The sequence below is a fragment of the Pantherophis guttatus genome, chromosome 4, assembly GCF_059756535.1.
Source record: "Pantherophis guttatus breed Tessera chromosome 4, ASM5975653v1, whole genome shotgun sequence".
In the NCBI taxonomy this organism is placed as follows: Eukaryota; Metazoa; Chordata; class Lepidosauria; order Squamata; family Colubridae; genus Pantherophis; species Pantherophis guttatus.
The window spans coordinates 24,195,755-24,214,824 of NC_142066.1; the positions used below are offsets into that span (position 1 = coordinate 24,195,755).

The 19,070-nt window shown below is 42.2% G+C and overlaps 1 protein-coding gene across 1 annotated transcript; it reads left to right on the forward strand.

The window, feature by feature from the left end:
• Positions 1-723: 723 nt before the first annotated feature.
• LOC148113914 (uncharacterized) lies at positions 724-18,075 on the forward strand. Its single transcript, XM_087893537.1, is given in 12 exon segments — positions 724-966; positions 1,100-1,233; positions 1,465-1,979; positions 1,982-2,257; positions 2,345-3,204; positions 4,199-4,331; positions 5,801-5,969; positions 7,420-7,711; positions 8,601-9,455; positions 13,576-13,803; positions 15,594-15,720; positions 16,275-18,075. Coding segments are annotated over 12 exon segments (4,755 nt in total). The 3' UTR covers positions 17,198-18,075.
• The last annotated feature ends 995 nt before the right edge of the window (positions 18,076-19,070 follow it).

Here is a 19,070-nt window from a genome sequence, read left to right on the forward strand (position 1 = left end):
GCCGCAGAAACGCTGCAGCATCCACTGACCAGCAAAGACAGTCCCAAGTCTGCCCCAGTGCACAGGGAAGACGCCGGATCCAGCTCGGAGTCCGAGTCAGATGAGGACGTCTTCCGAACGGAGCACCAGAGAAAAGACACAGGCAGCCCCTGGCGAAGCTGTCCCAGCTGTGGCAGGCACCATGAGAGACTGTCCTGCAAATACAGGGAGGCTAGTTGCAGGCGTTGCGAGAAAAAAGGGCACTTGGTGCGAGTCTGTAGAGCCATTCTGCCCAGAAAACACCAACCACGTGAACGCCGTAGCCAACCAGAATCGACGTGCCAGAAGCATCCAATGAGAGATGGCGGCGCAAAAAAACGGCGCGAATTCGAACCGCGAGATGGCCGCAGCATACACATAGACCAGGCCAGCACGGCGATCGAGGACAAAGTCAGCACGGTGGTCGAAATCAACGGCAAGCCATGCTCGATGGAGATCGACACCGGATCAGCTCTCTCCATAATGTCATGGGCGACCCTAAAGACCCTCCTGCCGTCATTCCGGAAGGACCAGCTGTCCAAGCAATGACTGCGCATCCTAGACTACCAGGGAAACCGAGTCCCCCTCGAAGGTGTGGGCACGTTCCGAATCACCTACAAAGACTATGAAAGAGACCTGCCGCTGACCATCGTCACGAAGCAGCTCCCTAGCCTTCTGGGCATGGGGTGGTTCCGAGCCCTCGACATGGGCTTCACCGGCATCCACCAGATGTTCAAGTCATCATTAAAGGACAGTCTCCTGACCGAGTTCCAGGACGTTTTCGGGGACATGTTGGGCAAGTATGTGGGGACCCCTATTTCTCTTAATCTAGACCCCAACGTAGCCCAAATAAGACTCAAAGCAAGACGGGTGCCTTTTGCATTGAAACCAAAGATCGATGCAGAACTGGACAAATTAATTAAACAAGGGATCGGTTGACCACGCAAAATGTGAAACCCCCATAGTGACCCCAGTTAAGTCGGATGGCTCAACTAGAATTTGCGCCGACTACAAGTGCACGATCAACAAGGCTTTGCAGCCGAGCGCCTATCCGGTGCCGATCATGCATCATCTACTACACTCCCTGGGGCCCAGAAAAATTTTCGCCAAACTAGACCTGGCTCAGGCCTATCAACAAATTCCAGTTGACGACGCCATGGCAGAGGCGCAAACAATAGTAACCCATCGGGGTGCATTTAAATGCACCAGGCTCCAGTTTGGGGTGAGCGTCGTACCCGGCCTATTTCAAAGCACCATGGAGCGCCTGCTACAAGGGCTTCCCGGGGTGGTGCCATATTTTGATGACGTCCTAGTCAGCGCTCAGGACAAACGACAGCTAGGGGACAGGGTTAGAAACGTCCTGTTCAGATTCAGGGAAGCGGGACTCAAATTAAAAAAAAACAAGTGTATGATTGCAGTCCCCTCCGTTGACTTTTTGGGGTACAGGGTGGACGGCACAGGCATCCACCCTACCGAAAGCAAGGTGAGAGCTATTAAGAGCGCACCTACCCCCAAGACCAAAGCAGAGCTCCAAGCCTTCCTTGGACTGCTAAATTTTTACTCTATGTTTCTGAAAGACAAGGCCACCGTCGCAGATCCCCTACACAAACTATTGGGGAAGAACGTACCATGGGTCTGGGGGAAACCACAAGCAGCCGCTTTTGAGGCAGTAAAGAGACTTCTATCGGAAGACAGTTTCCTAATTCAATACAACGCAGAGCTACCGCTTGTATTGGTTTGTGACGCCTCCCCCGTAGGAGTTGGTGCCGTCCTAGGCCATAGACTGCCGAACGGCCTAGAGGTGCCCATTGCGTTTTACTCTCGCACCCTGTCGAGCGCAGAGCGAAACTATAGTCAATTGGACAGAGAAGCTCTGGCTGCAATTGCGGGGGTTAAAAAGTTCCACAAATACCTCTATGGCCGGCAATTCGAACTTGTGACTGATCACCGGCCCTTGCTAGGACTTTTGCAGGCGATAGGCCCACCCCCGCTGCTCTTTCGCCATGTTTGACCAGATGGGCTATTTTTCTATCGGCCTATTCGTATCAGCTTGTCCATCGACCCGGACGGACCCTGGGTCACGCGGATGCCCTCAGCTGCTGCCCCCTACCCGACTTACTGACCAACCCAACGCCAGAAGCCTCCGTCCTTCTACTGGACACTTTAACTTTGGGACCTATCTCCTCTGCCGAGGTGGCAAAAGCCTCAGCCAGGGACCCAGTCATTCGTACTGTGATGGGTTGGGTTCTGAAGGGGTGGCCGGTCAAGGTGGACGGAGGGGACTACCAAGGTTTTGTGAACAAATGAAACGAACTGTTTACGTAAGGGGGTTGTCTGTTGTGGGGCGACAGGGTGGTTGTACCATCGAAGCTAAGAACAAGGGTCTTAGAATTGCTGCACGAAGGGCACCCGGGCATTGTGAGAATGAAAAGCTTAGCCCGCAGCTACGTTTGGTGGCCCAACATGGACCAAGTTATCTCCGAGTGGGTGGGGAAGTGCAGACCCTGCCAGGAGTCACGTCCTGATCCCCCGGTAGCGCCCATCCGAGAGTGGGAAAAACCAAAAGGGCCATGGGGGAGGATCCACATTGATTTTGCCGGTCCCTTTCACAGGCAAACATTTTTAATCGTAGTCGACGCCTATTCAAAATGGCTCGAAATAATCTTAATGCCCTCAACCACAGCCGAAGCAGTCATCAAGGTCCTGAGGAAGCTGTTTGCCACCCACGGCCTGCCAGATACTCTGGTATCTGATAACGGCCCTCAATTCATGGCAACCCTGTTTGAGGGCTACTTGGCCGGACTGGGCATTTGCCATGCCCTATCGGCCCCGTTCCACCCGGCTTCTAACAGATTGGCCAAACGTTTCATAAGAACAGCCAAAGAAGCATTGTCCAGGCTAGATAACGGGGACTGGCAGGCCAGGATAGACCAATTCTTAGCCGTCCAGCATGCCACACCATGCACGGCCATGGGAAGAAGCCCAGCCGAGCTCCTCATGGGCAGGAAGCTTCAGTGCGTGTTAGACAGGCTTCACTCAAATTATTCGCATGAAAATTTCAAGGGAGAGACCACCGGACTTAGACAGTTCCAGGCCGGGTCCCCGGTGTTCGCTCGCAATTACGCTAGTGGACCACTATGGGTTGCAGGGACCATTGTGGGCATAACAGGCCCAAAATCCTATACGGTAGACGTAGGAGTAGACAGACTTTGGAAGCGCCACATAGACCAACTCAGAAAAAGAATAGTCGGCGAAGCAAACATCAATTTAGATATCTCCGAGCCTAACTACAACAACTTTCCCAAAACAGCTAACTCAAGCCCGGGTTCGCGAGAATATTTAGCTGACAAGCCCTGGTTCCAGCGCTGCCCCAGCGAGTCGCCACTCCCACCCGGGGATAACCACGCCCCGGACAAAATCCAGGAGGTTCCATTGGCAGAGCTGGGAGAGACAGAAAGTCCCTCCGACCAGCTCGATGCCCCACCAAACACTGAACTGCGCAGGTCAACTAGGACAAGAACTCGGCCTGGGCACCTGCGAGATTTTGTGTGTACTTATGTAAATATTTGAATGTTAGTGCCTTCTGGGAAGGGAAGGGTGTTATGTATTGATACTTTTCAGCGGGAATTTCAAATCTGCCTAAGTTTCTGATTGGCTGACAGTCCCTCCTGGATTGTATATAAGGAGGGCTGCAGCCTCTGAGTTTTTGCTGAAGTCTCACTGTATATTAAAGAGCTGTTGTCACTAGCCTGCTTGTGCCTCTCGTTATTCCCGAACCACTTCAGCGGTGGTGCTTCAGGAGGGCAGGTAGAGGTCTACAGCCAGGTGGGGAGGGAGGGCGGTGAGAGAGGCGACAGCCCCATTCACATACAATGCATGGAGGAGGTGGTGGGAAAAGCAGCCCCAGCGTGCCTGTTGCTGGGAAGCATGGCAATCACTCAGCAGGGGCAGCCTCAGCAGGGACTGCATCAGCCTCTCCACCCATGCCATGTCCCGCTCCTGCTGGCCATGTGCCTACAAGTATTGCGACCTGGTCCTTCCACTGGCATCTGCAGCCAGGCAGGGAGGGAGAGCAGCGGGTTGTTCCAGGAAAGGCCTGGCATTTCCCTCAGATACAAATGGTGAGATTTCAGGTCTAAAAATCATGTTAAAGGATGAGCTATTGATGGTTTTGTGGAAGGGAAACAAACTGAGCGTGGGATGGAGAGGCACAGGGCTGGCCCTGGCCGTGACCAACTGCATAATCCTGTTGCGGCCCGCCTATGAAGCCTCCCGCTTCGTATGCAGCGCCAATGGAGGCTTGAGGGATTCAGGTGAGGAGCTAGCGCGCACTCCAACTCTGAGGCAATGAACTAAAAGGTGCTCCTTTCCCAATCTCTCCAGGATTCAAACTCTCCCCCTAAGTAAACAGGACAGGCAACAGGGAGTCCTGTGCAAGTTCTGAGAAAGCCAGCTTTTGGGTTCCTGGGCCCCGTTTAAAGCCCTTCGGCCTTTGAAGTTCTACAGGAAGTTTAGAATGGGACTTGTCATCAAGCAGGAAAGGGCTAAGCTTCCCAATCTTTCTTTAGGCAGCCTTGAGCACACTTCCCTCCGTGGAGGGAAACAAAGTGTTGGGGCCTTCAGAAGAGCAGAATGTGCTTCAGAACGTGCAGCTCCTGGCTCTAACAGTGACTGATGTGCATGACATCAAGTTGACCACGCCCACCAAGCCATGCCCACAGAACCGGTAGCGACAATATTTAGATTTCACCACTGCATTGAACCATGATACGATGGACCTGGAGACACAGAACTTGCCCTTCTAGAGCGAGACCAAAGAGATCCTTTTCTTGAAAACTCACATAGGTTCCTACAGACCCAAAGGTGCTTTTTACAAAAGGCAATTGGATTTTCTTGTTCTTTTTTTTAAAAAAAAACATTTTGCTTCCCATCCAAGTAGCTTCTTGGATGAAAAATAAAATGTTTTCAAAAAAAATTATAATAAAAATTGAGATGCTATTTTTAAAAAAGGGGAAAAAAACCACGTTTGGGACAACCATGATCTGAATTATGGAGAATCTCCATAAATATCCTCCTACACAGAGGTGGGCTTCACATATTGTAGCAACCAGTTTGCCCAGCACCAGAAATGTGAGCTCATGTATACACCATCCGTGCATACGTGCAATATCACAAAACATGACAATTCGCTGGCGCGCACCGTCCATACATGCATGAGATGTCAAACAACACGGAAATTCCCTCACGTGCGCCATCCACACATGTGTGCAATGTCAAAAAAACAGGACTTATGTGACTACTAATCTATTTCCTCCTCTTTTAACCAACATGCAAAACTCAGTTTCCAAGATCTCAAGATCATTTCTATCTTGCCTGATGAGGAGCTACCAAGAGATGAGTTTGGATTGTACAATTTCTTCAATTGGAAGAATAGCTGAATAGCTTGGCGAAAGGGATTTATCTACCTTCTAATTATCTAAATTAATTAATTAAACTTGTTTTTAGGGAAGGCATAGAACCTAGGGAGATTTAATAGTTTAAAATTAACAACAACTCCATGAGGCTCAGTAGGTTGCAGTATGAATCACTCAGATGATAATAATTGTAATCTACAACTTTAGTTATGCTTAAGACCAATAGAGGTTCTTTCATTGTTCCAGGCAAAGTGTTGTGATGATGGAGATGTGGCTGCACTGCTGTGATTGGAGCCAAATTGCTTCAGCATTCAAAGAGACTCACATACTTTGCCATTGGCTTTTATTCTCTCTCCTTGTCCTCCAAGCTTCTTTTAGCAAGACCTTCAACTCCATGTGTCGAAACAAAGAACATTTGCAGATTAATCTCCCAGCTCTCTCCAGTGAGATCGTCATTGCAGAATTTGTGTCTAGTGTATATCCTGAATGGTCTTTCCTCCACTTTATGGAACCCCCAGTAGGGTCTTTGAGAGGAAGGCAAGTACTCCTTTGAAAGAAACTGTGATATGCCTTTCAAGGTTTTTTTTTTATTATTGTGATTATATTCAGGATATTCTGTTTAATTCTTTTCCAATTTAGAGGAGAATTAAAACTGGTTTAGCATGACTCTTATTTATACTTCTGTCTTGATTAATGATGTTTCAGGTTCTGGACTATAGCTGTTGAATATTGCCTTGCAGGCATGGTTTTTCATGTGCCTCTTTTACATATGAATTCATCTGCTCATAAGAAAAACTCACAATTTTAATAACATTGTTCCTCTATATTTTTTATTTTGTATGCAAAAGGAAAGCGAAACCCAGTCAAAAATATTTAGCATTTTAATAAAAGTTATAAATATTTGTGTTATTCCTGCTGTTTATTGACACTATTAGAATTTTATCACTTATTCCTTGCTTGCCTCCTTATTTACTGCAGGGAAATGAGAAATGTAGATATATTTAAATATATGAATGTAACAAAATCTTACATCTTCAGTACTTGGATTGTTATTAACAGTTGGCACAATCCATTAGTTTCTGTCCTCCACTTCCATTGCTGCCCTACATACTGTATATGAAACAATCCTTTTGATTGCATTAAAACCCAGTTTTAAATTTCTCAAAATGAAATTCACCAATGTCCACAGGATCCTTAAGCGTGATTCAAACACTCCATCTCAGCTCCCCATTCCATGCTTCCCTCACTTCTGGAATATCTTAACTACTGAATTTTAAGAATCAACGCTTTTTCTTCAAAGCTTCTTTAATTTTGGTTGCCACATTCTAAAAAGGCATTGTGACTCTAGAAAGAGGGCAGAGAAAAACAGCAGCCCAGATAATTAGGGGACTGCAGGCTAAAACATATGAAAAATAGTGCAGGAATAGAGAATATCTAGTTTAATTTAAAAAAGAAGTACTAGGTAGTGTTTCAATATCACTACAATGATAGCAGTGTTTCAAAATCTAAGGCATTGTCACAAAGAAGTGGGAGTCAATCGATTCTGTAAAGCACCTGAAGGCAGGACAAGAAGCAATGGATAGAAACTACTCAAGAAGAGAAGCAACCTAGAACTAAGCAGAAACTCCTGACAGTTAGAATAATCCATCAGTGGAATGATTTGCTGCCAGAAGTTCTGAATGCTCCAACACTGTAAGATTTTAAGAAGAGATTGGACTACCACTTGTCTGAAATGGTATAAGGTTTCCTGGCTGAGCAACAGTTGGACTAGAAGACCTCTAAGGTCCCTTCCAACTCAGTTATTCTGTTTATTCTTTTTCAAAGAAGTGCTTCAGAACATGAGTGCTTCCTTTATTTCTCTAATACTCATTAAAGCAGAGAGATACATCATTTTAGGCATGGAGAAAAACCTTATGAAAGATGTCTGTCTAAATCCAATTATTGTCACATTCGAAGATTATAGAACTAAATGAAACTCTTCTTGCAGGCCATTGCCTAAAAACTTACAGCATGTCCTAGCCTTCAGTTTTGCCATTCAGGAGATCAACAGGAATGAGAACTTGTTACCCAACATCACCTTGGTCTCCAAGATATATGAGAATGGTTTTCAGGCAATGAAAGCTTCTGAGAGACTTTTGAGTCTCTTCTTTTTGGAAGGCCTTTGTCAGTTCAATTACAGGAAGGGAAAGGACCCAAATATCATGGCTGTCATTGGTGATCTCCCTTCCCAGAACACCATCCAGGTGGCGAACACCTTAAATGCCTACAAGATTCCACAGGTAGGTATCTGGACTCACATACTGTAAATGCACAAGAAGAAGGAAAGGGGGGTAGTTTAAAAAAAAACTATCTGTGGACAAAAAGCTGGGGGAAGTCTTCAAAAACAGGTAAAAGTATTGGGGAACTCATTTTGGGTAGTTTTTATTCATTTATTTTGCCAGAGAAATGCAATGCATCAATTACTATTGCAACAGCAGTAATTCTTAATAAGCACAAACATATTTAGTACGTAAAAACGGTGTAGCTGTCATTCTTCCTATCTTGAATCTCCCCCTCCTCCTCCTCCTCCTCCTCCACCACCACCACCACCACCACCACCTCCTCTTTTATCATTTCAGGTGTCAAGAGATCTCTGTGTCTTGCTCTTCTGGTAGCCTTAGCCATTCTTAATTTATATTGTAGTAGGGTCTGATGTTGTCTCTCCATCTTCTGGGTATTCCTCATGTTATTTGACTTTCTCTCTTTTTGTTTACGCCACAACAATTTTAAATATATTTATCAGTAAAGTAATAGATATCTTATCCTTATAATATAAAATGCTAGTTGAAAGTTGTTTTAGTGTCACTGTGGGTAATTAATACTGTCCAATCCTTAATGATTAAGCCTCCTCTCTTGTTACTCATTCCTATCTGCTGTCTATTTCTGCTTAGCACAATGAAAGATTGAGATGACTTTGTCTAAACAGGGATGAATTAAATGCTAATGGTGGTTTGGTTGCAAAAGCTCTCAGGAAAGACTTGTTGATCCCCAGATTTAATATTTATCTCTCCCATTAAGGATTTTTATGGAAATAAGCTACAAAAGAAATGTGCTTCCTTCATTCTTTTTGACATGTCTGCAAAAAGATTTCCTAGCCTAAAGTACATCATTATTATTCCCACTCTGCAGCTTAGTTATGGCACTTTTGACCTGACATTGAGTGATAAACAGCAGTTTCCTTCTTTCTTCTGGATGACTCCAAATGAAAACCTCCAGTATGCTGGGATTATTCAGCTCTTGAAATATTTTGGATGGAATTGGATTGACCTGCTCATTCCAGAAGACACCAGTGGAGAGAGATTTCTCAGAATTCTGAGACCAAAATTCATCCAGAGTGATATTTGTATTTCTGTAATTCAATTTATTCCAAGATTGACAGATTATGACCCCAGTACCTTGCGGAAGAATAATCTAGGTAAAATAGGACATGTCCTGTGGTATAGTAAAACCAAAGTAATACTAGTTTATGGGGACATTCAATCTATAGAAGGCTTACGAGTAATTCTTGAATGCTATGAACTTGATCACAGGCTCCCAATTGAGAGGGTTTGGGTCATAAGTGCTCTCTGGGATGTCACTTCTGTCTTTGAGTCACACAAATTCACTTCATTGTCTTTCAATGGCAGCTTGTCATTTGCCCAACACACAAATAGGGTACCAGGCTTTCAAGAGTTCCTTGAGAAGCTAAATCCATATAACTCTAAAGTGCATTTCCTACCTGTATTCTGGGGTGCCGCATTTAGCTGTTCATTTCCAAAATACAATATATATGCACCAGGCAAAGGAAGCTGCACTGGGAAAGAGGATCTGGGGAGTCTCCCTGGAACTGTCTTTGAAATGGAGATGTCTGGCCAGAGCTACAGTATTTACAACGCTGTCTATGCTGTAGCACATAGTCTCCATGCTATGTATTCATCCAGAGCCAGGCAGAAGACAAGAGGCTATGGAGAGAAGTGGAATTTGTTGAAAGCTCAACCTTGGCAGGTTAGTAATGATGCCTTTCAATATGAACATAGCCATAATAATATAGTAATTTCAATTTTTATAAAATTCACTAAGTATAGCAATAGCAAAAGCACTTAGAATTATATACTGCTTTACAGTGCTTTATAGCCCTCTCTAAGGAGTTTACAGAGTCAGCATATTGCCCCCAACAATTTTACCAACCTCAGAAGTAGGTAGGTCTGAAATTTCCTGGATTTATCTTTTTTCCCTTTTTTTGAAGATGGGAACTACATCGGCTATTTTCCAGTCCTCTGGTAGTTCCCCGCTACTCCAGGATTTTTGAAAGATATAGTTGATTGGTCCTGAGATCATGTCTGCCAGTTCAGAACCTTCAGGTGTAATCCATCTGGTCCTGTTGATTTGAACTCATCTAGTGTGGACTTACCATTTTCTTATCTATTTTAAGTTGTATATCTGATCTGTTTTTCACGGTTCTGTTTTTGATAGGTTGGGCTGTTCCTTTTGGGTTTACTTTACTTTTGGGCAAAGATAGATGCAAAAAAGTGAATTAAGCACTTCTTTCTACCTGTTGCTCATCACTTGCCATTTTCTCCCATTGGTAGACCAATCATTTCCTTGACTTTTTCCTTGTTTTTTACATGTTATTAACATGTAAAGCTTTTTTGTCGCAAGATTTGGCATCTTAGCTTTCCTGATTTCATCTTTGCAGCCTCGGGTTACTTGTTGGTATTCTGCCTTAATTGGATGCCCTTCTTTCCACTTTTTATACTTTTTCTTTTTGTCTTTCAAATTTATAATTTTTCGTGGTAACCTCTGAAAGTGCTTATTCCTTGTGGCAATTTAGATTTTTATTTTCAGATATTATGTTAGTTATATGGAAGTATTTTTTTCCCAGAGGCCTCCTGCTTCCTTTCCAATCTTCAATCCAAAAAACCTCTCAAACCCAGTAAAATACTACTATTGCTGTCCAATAAATATGTTTTGTTGTGATATGCATCATATACTGTATAATGGGCTGCCAAAAAGAAGAGCTGGTCAATCTATTGTTCCAAGCACCTTAAGGCAGAAGCAGCAATGGATGGAAAACAGTCAAGGAGAAAACCAACCTAGAAATAAGGAGAAAGTTCTTGACAGTTAGAACAGTTAATCCGTGGAATGACTTGTTTCCAGAAATTGTGGGTGCTCCAACACTGGAGGTTTTTAAGATCAGACAACAATTTGTCTGAAATGGTATAGGGTTTCTTGCTTGAGCAGGGGGTGGGACTAGAAGACTTCCAAGGTCCCTTCCAACTCTGTTATTCTATATTCTGTTATATTTCTTAGCAATAGTTTTTATCCCTCATGAAGGTCAAATATGCAATATATCTAACAAAATCTCTATTAATAAAACTTAAACATAAAAATGTGAATATAGCCCAACAAAATAAAATTATGCCTTTGGAATATAAAAAAAAATACTATTAATTCTACAGTTTGGATGTTCATTAAAAATTAACTGAGCACCATTTGGTAAATCCGATCATGGAACTGTACATTCGGTTCTCTTTTTTTTTTTTAATTGAAAACGTTTTTCAAATACAAATTTTCCCCCTTTTTCTCCCCTCCTCCCTAACCCCCCCTCCCCCTCCCCTCCCCCTGTGGCTTCTCCAAAATAAAACCCAAATTAATAACAGATTATATAATACTTTACCATCCTTTTACTCCACCCCCCATATGTTGACCCTTTCTTTCTAACAATATTATTATATCCCCCTTACACTATACATTTCAAAGTAACATTCAGCTGTAAAATTATATAATAAATCCTAATTTAGCAATTTCTACTCATAATCTATCCATTTCCTCCTCCCCCATACATATATCTCTTAATTCAAATATTTTACGTATATTAATATAACATAACATCCCTTTTCCTAAACTAAACAATCAATAAACTAACCTATCTCCACCCACTTTCCTACAGGTCTACCATACATAATATTTTCAATATCTTTGTTCTTCTGCCCACACCACTAAAAAAAATATTTGCATATATATATAAAATCCTCAAATGACTTTAAACTTGTAATCCATATGATTTCTTCCGTAATGTCTCTCAACTGGATTGTTAATTCCATCACCCATGTTAGGGTAACATCAAATTCAAATTCCAACAGTATGTTCGGTATCTTCAATTACCATCTGCCCCCATCAATAGTAAATGTTTTCATATATAAAAAACCACCCGAGTGACTTTATATTTATATTCCATATAGTGTCTTTTGTAATGTCTTTCATCTAGATTATTAATTCCAACCACCGTGTTAGGGTAACAACCAGATCTTCTGCATGCCCCAATCCCATAGTTCTCTTGCCTTGTAGCTCAGCATAAACGTAATCCATTTGTCAAAGAGTCCAAAATAGAAAGTTCCAATCCACTCAATTTAAGGCCATCTTCCACATCCCAAAAGTACAGCACTGCAGAGATCTATCACTCTCCTCAAAATAGTATAAACCAATACTTTGCCTCAACTATATTTTCATATATTCAATCGTCTCTTAAGTAACTAGCATTACACTGTTGTTTAGTCTAGAAATTTTTATTTTTGTAGGACCTGCTTCTTCTTTTCTTAACTTTTTGTGGCTTAAATCTCCATCCTGGTTGCCTTTCTATGAGTTGTATATCAAGTGATTGATTTCCATGCTGGTCTGTACTTTGATAAGTCATCACATTAGAATCCAGAGCCGCCTCTCTTGTATTTATAGGTAGTCCAACTGTGACCTCTGAAGGAGAATCCAAAAGCGGCTCATCCACAAAGGCCTCTGTAACTTGTTGTTTTTCCATTACCTCCACCTCCATCTGCTTAGCCTGAATTTCAATCTCTTGTTGATTTTGCTTTTCTTCATTCCCCTCATGTGTTATACATGGAGATGTTGAACCCATTTTAAAAACCTTGTAGTAAAATTCTTCCGCTTTTTCAACAGTATTTAGTTGATATCTTTCTCCTTGATATCTCAATATTATACCAACTGGAACATCCCACCTGTATGGGATGTTTTGTTTCTTTAGCTCAGTCACCAAAAATCCGAAATCCTTTCTATCTTTTAACATCTTGGGCGGCAGCTCTTTAAATATCCAAATCTTCCTTCCATGCATTTCAAGAGTGGAGTTAAAAGACTTTTGCACGATATCATTTCTTATTTCTTTATCAGTAAAGTAGATCACCACATCTCTAGGCAGCTGCCTTTGCTTTGCCACCCTAGAATTAACTCTGTAAACCTTGTCAATCTTGCAGGTACCTCTTCAGGATTAACCTTTAAAATCCCAGCCAGAACTTCAGCAGACACCTTTCTCAAATCTTGTCTTTTATCTTCCTGTATGTGGTTTATAAATGGGGGAAACCCCCCCCCACAGCTTGATTATCTGGCTTTGTCAGTTTTAACGCCATCCTGCCACACAAACAGATTTTTTTCCCCTTTTTAAAGAAAAAGACTTCTCTCCAAACAATATCAATATCAAGTCTCTAAGAAGGAAGAGGCATAAAATAAGAATTTTTCTCTTCACTCCTAGCCAGCGCTATTGTTTTAAATACTTTGTAATGTATTAAACTATTCAAACGGAAGGACTTTCGTTTTCAGCTTTCTTCTCAAGCCTCAGCCAGTCGCCAATTTAAACTCTCTTTTTTCCTCCTTTCATTCTCCTTTACTTTTAAAATCAGTCTTAGGGTTAGAAATACTTGCAATTTAGGATCCCAGATCCGGATTTCCTCCTACTTGTTCAGATGATCTGTTAGTTTCGTTAATTGGTCTGGTCCCATTGCCTGGCTCTGCAAAAAGGCAGAGTTCTCCCGAAGCCCGGAGCAGCGGCGAGCGAAAATAGGGAGCCTCATCCTGCTTCGTCCCCAAGAGTAAAACAAAAACTCTGGGGACTTCGCAGAGGGCTCTACCTACCCTCGCCGGCTCTGTCTCACATTTCCTTGAGGAAATGGAGTTTTTCGAGCCGCCTTTCAGCTGTAAAGGCGGCTCTTTACGGGCGACGGAGCTGGCGGTCTTGAAAGACCGTCTGACGGCGACGGAAGCCAAACCGGAAGCCATGGAACTGTACATTCTATTGCCTGCTATTGGTATCAATTTCTCCCTTATATCTGATATCTTTTAGCTTCGTTTGTTTCTGAAAAACCTCCATTTCAACAATAGTGCTGGGGAAGAAATAGTTTTCAATGAGAATGGAAACCTGGCAGCAGCATACGATATCATCAACTTGATTACTTTCCCCAATCGATCCTTTCAGAAGGTCCAAGTTGGAGGTGTTGAACCTCAGAGTTCTCAAAAGGAAGGCCTCACCATAAATGCAACTACCATTGGATGGAATCCCAAATTTAAGCAGGCGAGTTAAACAAACCAACTAAAACATGAGGATATTTTCTTAATTTCTGGGATTTTAAACCAGTAATCTTAGACTGGTTCCAAGGTCATTAACATCTTAATGATGTTAGAAGATTTTTGTATCCTGGAAAAATGAAGAAGTTCTCAATTCTACATTACATTTTCAGATTGTAGGGAAATAGCTCATTGGGATTATTTATTTATTTATTTAATTTTTGTCAACCATGTATAAGATAACAGATATAAGTATAAACATAATTATGAATATAGGAAATGAGTACAAGTAAATTGGGACAGTAGGACAGTGATGGTAGGCACGTAGGTGTGCTATGCACGCCCCTTACCGACCTCTTAGGAATGGGGTGAGGTCAACAGTAGGCAGTCTAAGGCTAAAGTTATGGGGGTTTGGGGATGAAACCACAGAATCAGGGAGTGCATTCCAGTCATATTTTCTGCAATCCAGTTTGGAGCAGTTTACCTTTAGTGAGACGGAAAATTCATCTTTGAAAGGTAATACTGAAAGGAGGATTTTCTTCTTTTAAAAAAATATTAAAAATTACAGTTACAATAATACAAACAAGAAAAGGAAAGATTTTATATAGAAATAGATGATAGATAAATGATAGATAGATAGATAGATAGATAGATAGATAGATAGATAGATAGATAGATAGACAGACAGACAGACAGACAGACAGACAGACAGACAGACAGGACTGTCCCACTATAAACATCCGATTTCCTGGAGTTCTGCAGGAAACATTTCTCTTGCCACTTCCCATAGCCAATTCAAAAATCGGGGGACAGTTTCTAGCCATTTCAGTGGGGGGTTTTTTCTCTTCTTTTTCTCAGAGAACTGAATAGCTTTTCTTCAGGTACTGATGCTTCTGTGTTTTGAAATACAGACAAGATTGGATTATTGTGCAATCCCATTTTATTGTTCATCACAGAATACTACAGAGGGACTGTGGACATATATCAAAGTTGGCCTTCACCCCAACTCCTGTGTTCACCACACTTGCATGACTGTCCTAATTGTCAGATGGTTTTTTGATAACTGAGTAAGTGCAGAACAACGGAGGCCACTGAAGATGGGCAATCTGCTTGTTTTGCTTCACTCATCCTGTACATGGAAAATCAGGATACCACTCTTGAGTGGTATTGAGTGGTATTTACGTACTCAGTAGGCTTCATGAACTGATTTGTACTCAAATTTTCAATAGCAGTTCAAAGATTTTTCAGATTTTAACTGCTCCTCTGACTGATTCTAGCAATCTGTCCTAGGTATTCCAAATTTTGCATTATTAGAAATTACAAGAAGCTGGTTTTCTTTAGGTAAAGGTAAAGATTTCCCTTGCATATATGTGCTAGTCATTCCGGACTCTAGGGGGGGATGCTGATCTCCATTTCAAAGCCAAAGAGCCAGTGCTGTCCAAAGACGTCTCCGTGATTATATGGCCAGCATGACTAAAAACCAAAGGCACATGGAACGCTGTTACCTTCCCACCAAAGGTGGTCTCTATTTTTCTACTTGCATTTTTTACCTTCTTTCAAACTGCTAGATTGGCAGAAGCTATGAAAAGTAACAGGAGCTCACCCCATTATGCAGCACTAGGGATTCGAACTGCTGAACTGCTGACCTTTCGATCGACAAGCTCAGCATCTTAGCCACTGAGCCACTGCGTCCCTTGGTTTTCTTTAGCATTTATTTAAAGAGCATGACTGCTGGCTGATTGATTCAAAGCTTGATTATAATCCATTTTAATTTCTTATTCTTGCCATTCTCATTAGACTCCACCTGCTGCCACCTGTGTAGAAAGCTGCCATCCTGGGTACCGGAAATTAATTAAGGAGGGGAAACAGGTTTGCTGCTATGACTGTGTCGAGTGTTCAGAGGGAAGCATTTCCACCATGATTGGTAAGATAAAAAGATCTATATTTCTTTAAAAATACATTAAGCTCTAATCAAGTTTGGGTTCTTGAATATAGTTTTAAAGAAAAGCATAGATTGATTGGGATCTCTCACTAGCCTTGTTCTCTTTCTTCTTTTTTTAAAGTAAAAACGTTTCCTTATTTAACTGTGTAATCTCTTGTTCAGGAAATGTAGTCTATTGAATACAAAAATGAACTTTAAAAGGATTTTCTTAAGTTTATTCTCTCCCAAAACAGCTTCAGGAAGAAATAATAGTTAAAAACTTAATTGGCACTGAAAAAAAGTGGTCTTTTGTACATCGTCCTGGCCTGTTGCTCTGTCTCTCTGTTATACCTCCTGTTGTGAGCTGCCATTTTCTCTCTCCTTTTTTGCGGGGGGCTGTTTCCTCTCTTCCACCCCACCCTTGCAGCTTTCAATTCTCTCAGCCAGCAACTGAGGTTGCGATGAACCTCGTCACTTGTTTTTTCCAGTTTATCGTTCGGCTGTGAGGCTGTGATTCAATGTGTAGAATTTTTAGAGATTTTATTTATGGTTTTTAGATTCCAACCAATGTGAGAGGTGTCCAGAAAAACAATATCCAAATGAGAAACACCAGCAGTGTATTCCCAAAATTATCACCTACTTATCCTACAAAGAAGTCCTGGGAGAAGTCCTGACTGGCTTTGCTGTTTCTTTTGCTGTCATCACAGTTGTTGTGATGGGGACATTCATCTTCCACCAGAACACTCCCATCGTCAAAGCCAACAATTGGGATATCACCTGCACCCTGCTCGTCTCGCTCCTGCTGTGTTTTCTTTGCTCCTTCCTCTTCCTCGGATGTCCAGGGACAGTCACATGTCTCCTCCGGCAAGCCGTTTTTGGAGTGGTCTTCTCCATTGCGGTGTCTTGTGTGTTAGCCAAAACCATCACGGTGGTTCTGGCCTTCATGGCCACAAAGCCAGGGAACCGCATGAGGTTGTGGGTGGGGAAAAGGCTGTCCGTCTCAGTCATTGTTTTTTGCTCCCTTATTCAAACAAGCATCTGTGCTGTGTGGTTGACCATTTCTCCTCCTTTCCCAGACTTGGACATGCATTCCCAGGTGGATGAGATCTTAGTGCAATGCAACGAAGGCTCGGAGATCATGTTTTATGTTGTGCTGGGCTACATGTGGCTTCTGGCCCTCATCAGCTTCACGGTGGCCTTCTTTGCCCGGAAGTTGCCCGACACTTTCAATGAAGCTAAGCTTATCACCTTCAGCATGCTGGTCTTCTGCAGTGTTTGGGTGTCCTTTGTGCCCACTTACTTGAGCACCAAGGGGAAATCCATGGTGGCTGTGGAAGTCTTCTCTATCTTGGCCTCAAGTGGTGGCTTATTAGGCTGCATTTTCCTGCCCAAGTGCTACATCATCATACTGAGACCAGAGCTGAATACAAGAGAGCAGTTAGTTAGGAAAAAAACTGATGTGATATCCAGGGCAGCATGAATGATACCTGAATTTCTATGATTTGGATGAAAATTTTCTGAATTCTGAATTTTATTCAGAAATAATTGTCTTCTTCAATTTTTTAATTGCAGTAGAATTTAGACTTGTTAAGTGGGTGAGAGTGACCAAGGTTCAGGCTCTCCAAACTGTCTTGACCAATGTAATTTTGTTGATTGTAAAGAAATGTTAAGACCAGGCTGTGACCAGAGCTGAATACAAGAGAGCATCTAGATTGGAAAAAGAATGGTGTGATTTCAAGGGCAGCATAAATGATGGCTGAATTCTATGATTAGGCTCAAAAGAACATGACAAATAATCAGCCAAAGAATTTTATTCAGGAACGGTTGTCTTCTCCCATTTTTTAATAGCAATGACATTTAGACTTGTATACTGCCCCATAGAGCATTCTCTGAGTGGTTTACAATGTAAGCATTATTTGCATACTGTGCCCAACAATCTGGGTCCATCCTTTCATCCTCAGGTGGATGAACAGCTAAGTCAACCTTGAGTGCCTTCATGACTGAAATCCAGGCTCTGGACAGAGTTTGCAAAGAGATAATTTGTTAAAATGATCTCAATCATGCCTCTATAAAAAGTAGCTAGGACAGAAGGAGAAATATGTGCTCTCCTCCTCCGACCCAGGAAATGCAGATGCTGGTTTGCATGCTTCACTAAGGATGATGTGTGAAGAGACCAATTCAGGTTGTTAGTTGTCTGCACCCCCAGAAACGTAATACTGTTGGTCATCTCTACAGCTGCATTCTTGATACCGAGTGGAATATGACTATGCTGGCTCTTTTTAAGATCTACAATGATCTCCTTTGTTTTAGTAACATTTAGAACCAGGTTACTTTAATTACAATAAAATGCTAACACAATTTATAGTCATGTATTTATTGGTACCCTCTTTTCAACACATTTTCTTTTTAATATCATATTTTAAATTTCAGGGGATGGGGATCATATTCAAAATTTTGGAAACTGCAAGAGCCTCAGAATGTTATCCTCTGCTGTAAAAGATGATGAATTGGGCCAACTAAATTACATGTGTACCAGGGGTGGTTCTACTTACCTTTACTTCCGGTTCGCAACGCCGATGATGACATCTGGGGCGATGGGCGGGGCCTCCTGCCAGTTTTATTACCGGTTCTTGCGAACCGGACTAAACTGGGGGCAACCCACCACTGATCTGTACTTGTGGAAACATTTTCTGCCTTGGTATTTCAACAAAATAATGATTCGTTATTAGCGATGTTACCTCAACTTGCAATATTTATGCAATTTTATTATATTGTCAAAACAATATAATTCTTTGCCATCTTGTCCCTTATTGTATTTGTTTATTTATCAAATTTATAAACCCACCCAGCCCACATGGAAGGCAGCTCTCAGAGAAGCACAACAAACAGAAAAAAACCACAGATATAAAAATATATAAAAATCATATGAACGGTAAATATAAAAACAGAGCTACAAACCCCAGGCAAAGAGGGAGTAAAAATAGCCATCTCAGCAATAGAACCATCTAAACATGTTTCCCATTCCCTGGGAGCTCCAGGTTTGATAATATAATCAGTTCTTGAGGGCCTTCAGGAATAAAACAGGATGCAGCTCATCTAATTTTAGGGATGAAGAATGTTCCATAAACAGGGTAATACAAGCAGAGAAGTTACATTACATGGGAACCACTAAATCAGGGGTGAAATGCTCCCGGTTTGGACCGGATCACCCAATCCGGTAGCGATGGCAGCGGATGGTTCGGAGAACCAGTAGCAAAAATCTCTGCAACCCATGCCCAGCTGAGTCGCACAATCATCAGAAGCTGTTTTTTCAGTTTTAAAAGCATTTTTTCTACAACCTCTTCAGCCAAAGA